A 7,728-nucleotide genomic window follows, 5' to 3' on the forward strand; every position below is an offset into this window, starting at 1 on the left:
GTGTTTCTCTGTTCTAATGCAGCTAAAGCTTTAAGAATTTCAGGCTATTCCAAAAAGTGATTATTGTATCAGAGTTAATCTGGAAATAGTTTTGTTAAACCATTTAAGCGAGTTTAATGCTTCACTTATCCATTCTGGGGAAATGTTGAATGTGGCTTGTTGCTGATGGCCAGTATTAATGGTGCAGAACTGATTTTGATACACAGTTCTAGATGTGAATTAGATGTTTGTTTATTTTCATGTTTTTTCTCCAGCTTCTCTATCTGCCTACACAGCCCTAGAACACCATGGGAGGTGCTGCGGTGGATGTGGGTGCAGGGGGGTTGAAGGCTCCTGATGGAGGGTGGGGTTGGGCGGTGCTGGCCGGCTGTTTTGTCATCACAGGCTTCTCCTACGCTTTCCCTAAAGCGGTCAGTGTTTTTTTTAAAGAGCTGATCAGGGAGTTTGGAGTGGGATACAGCGACACCGCCTGGATCTCTTCTATCCTGTTGGCCATGCTTTATGGCACAGGTAGGCTGCTGCTTGTACACATACATACAGTACATACATATAGCAGGAAACACAACAACAGTAGACACTCCTTTTCTAAAGCTAATGTCCATAAAGGGGATTACGTGCTGTACTATTACTTGACTGGGAGCAGCAGCCAGACAACCAATGGAGACTGAGATATAATATGTAATTAGTTACAGTTGCTGCTAATCATATTGTATTACAAAAATCAATCTTCTCATCTTACACTGCAAGAAAACAATAATTATATTAAGCATATTAATATAAAGCTCCAACTCCTGTAGGTTTTCCAGGGCTTTCAGCTTCACTTCATTGTTGTCATCAGATGGAGTTTGATCAGTTATTACAGACATGGCTTCCCTTGACCACACATGATGACAGGTGTGTTAACATAAAGATGAATATGCTATTATATATTATACTGATATTGTTATATCATTGTTGTTTATATTGTGTTATTGAATGAATACTATCAAATATTTAGGCATAAATATTTTTTGTTCTAGAGACCCTCAGGATGTAACAGCAAGTGGTGGAAGCAAACATGGAAATAAAGTTTAAAAACTAGAGTAGAAATAAATGGCCTGTAGCTCTGAAAACTAAAAAAGGTGAAAACACTCAAAACTTAACATAACTCTGTTTAAATATAGTGTTTGTCCTTGGATAGAAAGTCTAATCCCCTTTATTGTAACTGTTTTCTAAAAAATACATTTCAACATAGTGATAAGTTAAATTTTTAAAAAATATACTTGCTTGCTGCCCTATCCAGAGTCAGATGAGAGAGCTGCAATTTCCAAAACCTAAAAGAAGCACCAAACACTGCCTGACTGACTGACCTTGTCAGTATTACACTGTGTTCAGGTCCTCTGTGCAGTGTGCTGGTGAACCGCTTCGGCTGTCGTCCAGTGATGATGGTGGGTGGCCTCTTTGCCTCTCTAGGAATGATCCTGGCCTCCTTCTCCACCAGCATCATCCACATCTACCTCAGCACGGGGGTCATTACAGGTCTGACTGTCTGCTGAAAGTTTCCTAGCTTCCAGTAGAGTATGTGACTTCTACCCTCTACTAACAAGGATGAATGAACACACCTACAGTATATCACTGCGATGTAAAGTCTCAGCATATCATATTTTCTCAAAGGTTACATTAGCAAGTATCTTAATATATGACATAATATAATATACGGATATATTCATTTAAAGCCCTATGACCCTTGAAATTTATCTTAATGTGTGTTTATCAAATTGGTATTATATGGAATATTTTCTCTCCTACATTTATTTATGTATTCAAATATGTATTCAGAAGTTCAGCTGAAGCTTATGTGAGTCTTCAGCAGTTAGTTGTAAAAGTGTAGCTCAGTAAGAAAGCCATCAGTGTAAACAAAATGAGGATTTTGCATGAAAAAGACGTAAATTTGGAATATATCCACTCAACTTGGCTAACTCAGACTGCTCAAGCCTCACATTACAGTTTGATGCAGTTTGAGAATGGAGCAAGGGATGCTGATTTTGTTGCCAAAAGTGTTAATTTTTCTTACCTGATGATGATTTAGTTGAATCTTAGTCTCTAGAATCTTAAGTCATTTCATTTATGTATTAGTTAACTTTTAGTCAACAAAAAGACATGATTAGTCTTGCTTAAATTCCTACCTATAGCCACATAAAATATACCAGACTGAAAGTAACATAGCGTTACATCCACAACCATTGATAATAGTATATTAGCTTACCTTTGTCATAAATGTCAGCGTGCTGGTCTGTGTGTTTTTGTAGTTTGTCCCAGTTCTTTTTTGGAAATTATAAATTCACATTGGCACCAAAACAGTGGATCTGGGAGTATTAGAGGATTCAATGTAAGTTTATAATGGTAAATATAAGTATAAGAATATAAATCTTTCTTTCCTTTCCTGTAGGTCTAGGGTTAGCCCTGAACTTCCAACCATCTCTGATAATGCTCAACCGCTACTTCAGCGAGAAGCGTCCTCTAGCCAATGGGCTATCAGCTGCAGGTAGTCCCGTGGCCCTGTGCTGCCTATCGCCACTGGGCCAGGTCCTCCAGTACCAGTATGGCTGGAGGGGGGGCTTCCTCATCTTGGGTGGCCTTCTACTCAATTGCTGTGTGTGCGGCGCACTAATGAAACCTCTGGTCCCCCCCAAGAACCTCAAGAACAAGGACCTGGAACAGGACAAAGAAGAGGAAAAAGAAGGGTCAGAGGACAAAACCAATAAGCCTAAAGCCAAACTGCTGGACATCTCTGTGGTAAAAGACAGAGGTTTTGTCATCTACACTGTGGCGGCATCCATCATGGTGCTGGGGCTGTTTGTGCCTCCAGTGTTTGTAGTGAGCTATGCTAAGGAGATGGGTAATGAGGACACCAAATCAGCTCTGCTGCTCACTATTTTGGGCTTCATTGACATTTTTGCACGGCCTACGTGTGGGGTGATCGCCGGATTGAAATGGGTGCGGCCTCGATGCGTCTACCTCTTCAGCTTTGCTATGTTGTTCAATGGAATCACTGACCTTGTTGGGTCACAGGTATGTAAATTCTCTTTATGAACAGAAAATACCAAATTGAATCCACTGATATACACCCTTCAAAGTGCATTTCATATTGTTTCTCAGGCTAATAGCTACACATCTCTAGTGGTCTACTGCATCTTCTTTGGCGTCTCCTACGGCATGGTGGGTGCGCTGCAGTTTGAGGTTCTTATGGCAGTAGTTGGTACTGAGAAGTTCTCCAGTGCCATTGGCCTGGTCCTGCTCATGGAGGCCGTTGCTGTGCTGGTAGGACCACCTGGTGCAGGTCAGTAAGCACCAAAACTCCAACATACACATGTTGTACACACAAAAGTACTAGGTAGTCTACTAAAGTAGTAGGTCTCTGCTGACTGATAGCATTTCTTGCTTCTTTAAATCTTTATCTGCATGCCATGATGAATGTCTCTAGTCTTCATGGTCCATATGGAAAACCCAAGCAACTACCTGCATGTCACCGAATTTACCTCATTCATTACTCAAGAAATTTGACAGACTAGTTGACAAGTCTTTTGTAACTACAGTAGGCTGTTTGCAGTTTCTACTTTCTACTTGCATATGTAAAATAGCATGATCTCAACAATGACCAGCTTTGCTTGATAGTATCTCTGTGTGCAGTTTTCCTATTTCATCCTCTCATCGGATTCCTTCTGTCTCTTTCCTCTTTTCCAGGCCGGCTTCTTGATGCCACCAAGAATTATATGTATGTCTTCCTGCTGGCAGGAAGTGAGGTGGTCCTTTCAGCTGTGGTTTTAGCCACTTGTAACTTCCTGTTTATCAAAAATAAGCCCTCAGTGCCAGCAGACAAGCTAGACAATGTTGAAGTGATGGACAGTGCCAAGGCAGATGTTTGCAGTAAAACCACAGAGGGGAATGACGAAGAGGAGAAAGGAGCAAAAGAAGAACAAGAAAAGGAGACAGTGAAGGACTTGAAGGAGGAAGAGGAGAAAGATAAAGAGAAAGTAGATGAGGTCAGGCCTGAGGGTGTAACAGTGGACTCACAGGAAGTGGAAAGGTTTTTGAAAGAGCCTCAGCAAAATGGTGATGCGGCCACAAGTCCTGAAACAAGCCTGTGAGCAAAGATGGAGAACACTGGATGAGATTATACTTGCAAGCGATAGTCATTCCTTTTCTAAATAGGGTTCAGTGGGATAAAGTGATCTTTGAAATGTTAATGAGCACCTTGGATAGTTGTGCTTTCTCCATTGTTCAGTGTTTAATTCGGGTGTTCATGTTTGACCTTTGCGGAGGGGCTGATCCGTGTCACTGCCATATGAAATAGCGAGAGTTATGTATGTCAGCAATATTATATCACTAGATGTTGAAGTGTGGTGGTCAGTTGTAGACAATAGATGAACACAGTTACAGCACTGCCTTGTGAATATAGTTCAATTCAAGAGTCAAGTTTTATTTGAATGTAGCCACCAGCAAATACGGTTAAAGGATCATTTTGGCAATATTATATATTTTTCTTAGTGCCAACAAATCCTATACAAAGACCAAAACCAACAGTTACTTTGTCCTACAAAAGGCCTTGCGCACTAGAAAGTAGTACCGTGAAGTTCCTCCATGCAACTCATGAAAAGGTACTACTTAAAATCTGACAGTAAGATAAGGACCACTAGTAAGTAAATCACTAACAGACTAGCCAACTGGAAATATACTATAGCAATAGTCAGTCACGTTGGCTGTCTGAGTTAGTTAGCAGGCTTACTAACACTTAGTTACTGTGAGACAGTAGATTTACACCAACCAGCAACTACCATGGCTGGAGGCAGAATTCAATGTGGAAGTATCCAAGTATCTTGGAGTGTAAGGCCACTAATGGCCACTAGATGCTGGCTCCAAAAAATCCCCAGCAAAAGCACCAACTCTTTCTAAAAATACTGTGTCAGTCAATATAGTTTCAGTCTCTAAATTCACACCCTAAACTTAATTGTGCTGCTGGTAATTTAGGGAATTATTGCTCCATAAATAAGATTTGAAGACTTAAAGTAGCATAAAGTAGCTGCTGTGTGGGTGTTGATTGACACTTGTGATTGACAGTTAGCTCACCTGCTGTTCTCCCCAGCTCCAGGACTCACACTGAGTCGGACTATTGTTGTTATAATATTTTATTATGTTTAATGTTATGATGTTATGATATGTTCAGTGTGCAGAGCTTGGTGTTCTGAGTAAGTAAGTTTCCGGAGCATAAAAAAGCAACACCCTGTACACCTTATTAGGAAGATCCTGGCTCCAAATGGGCTTCAAATGGCTCCAATGTAAACCAACAGGTGGCGTCACACCTCGCTACGTCCATCTTTATATTCAGTCTATGGTCTATGCAGTTGATTTAAGGAACGTATATGTTAAACCAGGCTGAAAATGATACTGTTACTAAAAACTACAGTGACCAGATGTTTTAGGAAATCTTTTTTTTTTTGAGACTATATGCACGTTTTAAAGATTAATTACTTCTATAGAAACCAATGGGTGCCATAGGCAGGGTAAGGAAGTCAGAAAGTATTGAGTGACATACTAACAACATTGTTGGTTTTGGTATTTTGGTATTTTAATTTTGATTTGTTGATAGTGAGAAGATTATAGATAGTGCCACCCCCTTAAGACACAAGGCTGCATTTTCAATATGTTTTAAAGAGTCAGAATAGCTTTCTTGTGTAAGAACACTTAAAATGTTAAATTAAAAAAAGAGGTACCTGGTTTCATCAAAGCAGAAAGCATCTGAGCTTTCACAGTTAGAACAGACTTGGATGTTTTAAATGAAAAGTGGTTTATGTTGTATCAGTATCAGTAATGGTTGCTAATGGCTGCTACATGTGTCAGTGTTACAGTTTGAAGAATGTTGCTGGTCTTGTGATAGCTTTGTGATTCTTCATTGGATTATAAGCAAGGTCCAAATATTATCCATATATTTGTTATTGTTACCATTAACATGTTGTAGGAGATATTAACACCAGATATTTCACCACAGCATGTTTGATGTGTGATATTTAAACTCTAGAGGTTGTAATGCAACAAGAAAAACTCTATTGGTTGAAGGTAGCTTCACTTGTGCTGCTTGGCTTTCACTCAACAGACTTTCAGAACACTTAATTGTATATGTGATTGTGGCTAACTGTTGATATCAAGCTTATGTGTTGACAATTTGCATTGGTCCCCAAAAAGCACTCTTACCTTACCGAAAGAACATGAGTAAATGTTTCAAGTCAGGCTAGCTGCCACTAGAGGTTAAATATCTAGTACACTGTAAAATATAAAATTGCTGGATGAATCTCACAATTAGGTGGTACTTGTGTTATTTTTAGAGTTTTATTTTTGTTTTGTTTTATCACAGAGTAGACAAGAGAAAAGATGAAAAAGAAGTAGTAGAGAACAGTATTTTAAGGACCCTGAGAGACTAGCCGGGCTAAAATTGACTGGAACTGAACTATATATTGCTTTTTCCTCAAAGTCATGTTGCCTTCATGTCTTGTAATGCCTGTACTATTTGTGTGTGTGAAACAGGAAATTAAAGGTAAATCTAGTTTATTTTCTACTTGGTTTAAATTCAGTTTAACATGAGTTGTAAAAGAAAAAAAAAGTTTGGAAAGTCTAATCAGATGGTGGAATGGTGGCTGAAATGATGAAATGAAGACCCAGGTTGTAAAATAACAGAATTCTCCTTTAAGATGATTCAGATCATAACTGCTGGAATTGTGACCATGATATAGCATTATTACTGATAGCGAAGGGTCAGGTTTTGGTAGGCTGTCCAGCTCTCAGGCCTCCCTTAAAGGTGTGAAAATAAGAATCATTGTGTTTTCATTACCTTAGAATGAGCCCTTTCTATCTACATAGGGAGCGGGTCCTCTGCCATGGAGCCCACCATGTTTCTACTGTAGCCCAGAACAGACAAACTGGTACTAGATAGGACCTTTCGCATTTTTCTCATTTTTTGTGGCCTCCGTAGGTTCTCTTATGCTGGGAACACACCGAAGAGTGGCAAAAAGAGGCCTGCGGCAAGTTGCCATGCAATCTCTATGAAAAACTTGCAGCGGTTTAAATAGATTGCATGGCAACTCACTGCAGGACGCTTTTTGCTGCTCTTCGGTGTGTTCCCAGCGTTACATGCTAAAATGGGAGGGGTTGAGGGGAGGGGTATTCAGTTGCTTGCAATCTGCAACCTCACCACAAGATGCCACTAAATCCTACACACTGCATCTTTAAACCTGCACTAACCAATATTTTTATATCAACATCAATGGCTGCGATTCCCTACAGCTTTAGAGTATTTCAGTTTATTCTGTTGATTTTCCGGCCTGTAACCTTACTGTTTTGTTTCACTCTCTTGGCTCTCATTAGCCTTGATTCCAGCAGCAGCAGCAACAGGTGGATGTTTACAGTGAAAACACCAGGCTACTACCTAAATTGTAATTATGGGATTAGCTGGTGAACTCAGTGGAGCATTTGGCAGCTAAAGAGCCAGATATTTCCCTCTGGAGCTGGTGAGACCAAAAATTAGCTAAAAGAGAGTAAATAGTGGACTTTTATCAATTGCTAATGTTGCTATTTGTCTGCTGGATGACTAAATTGGCAAATGTTTGTGACCATGTCAGCTACTAAAACAATACTGTAAGTGTTTGCATAGAGCCTACTATTGCTGATACCATTTACTTACAGGAGTACTCTACTGAG

At 39.8% G+C, this 7,728-nt stretch overlaps 1 protein-coding gene across 2 annotated transcripts; it reads left to right on the forward strand.

Annotated features, from left to right (window-relative positions):
- The first annotated feature begins 287 nt into the window (after nt 1–287).
- Nucleotides 288–4,127, forward strand: slc16a3a (solute carrier family 16 member 3a). 2 transcript variants are annotated; one of them, XM_053339126.1, is made up of 6 exons: nt 288–510; nt 1,375–1,518; nt 2,429–3,051; nt 3,139–3,319; nt 3,724–3,869; nt 3,921–4,127. In XM_053339126.1, exons 1-6 carry the CDS (start codon nt 288–290, stop codon nt 4,125–4,127), a joined length of 1,524 nt encoding a protein of 507 aa, XP_053195101.1. The 2 variants fall into 2 exon arrangements, with proteins under 2 accessions (XP_053195101.1, XP_053195100.1); XM_053339125.1 differs by having other exon boundaries at nt 3,724–4,127.
- The last annotated feature ends 3,601 nt before the right edge of the window (nt 4,128–7,728 follow it).

This window comes from Scomber japonicus, chromosome 18, assembly GCF_027409825.1.
Source record: "Scomber japonicus isolate fScoJap1 chromosome 18, fScoJap1.pri, whole genome shotgun sequence".
NCBI classification, from domain to species: Eukaryota; Metazoa; Chordata; class Actinopteri; order Scombriformes; family Scombridae; genus Scomber; species Scomber japonicus.

Bases quoted from the DNA above. Each gene is read 5' to 3' on its own strand.
- slc16a3a (XM_053339125.1), top strand. From the start codon at position 288: ATGGGAGGTGCTGCGGTGGATGTGGGTGCAGGGGGGTTGAAGGCTCCT. The intron at 1,519-2,428 runs GTCTGACTGTCT...CCTTTCCTGTAG, and splicing joins CAGCACGGGGGTCATTACAG to GTCTAGGGTTAGCCCTGAAC. The intron at 3,052-3,138 runs GTATGTAAATTC...ATTGTTTCTCAG, and splicing joins CTGACCTTGTTGGGTCACAG to GCTAATAGCTACACATCTCT.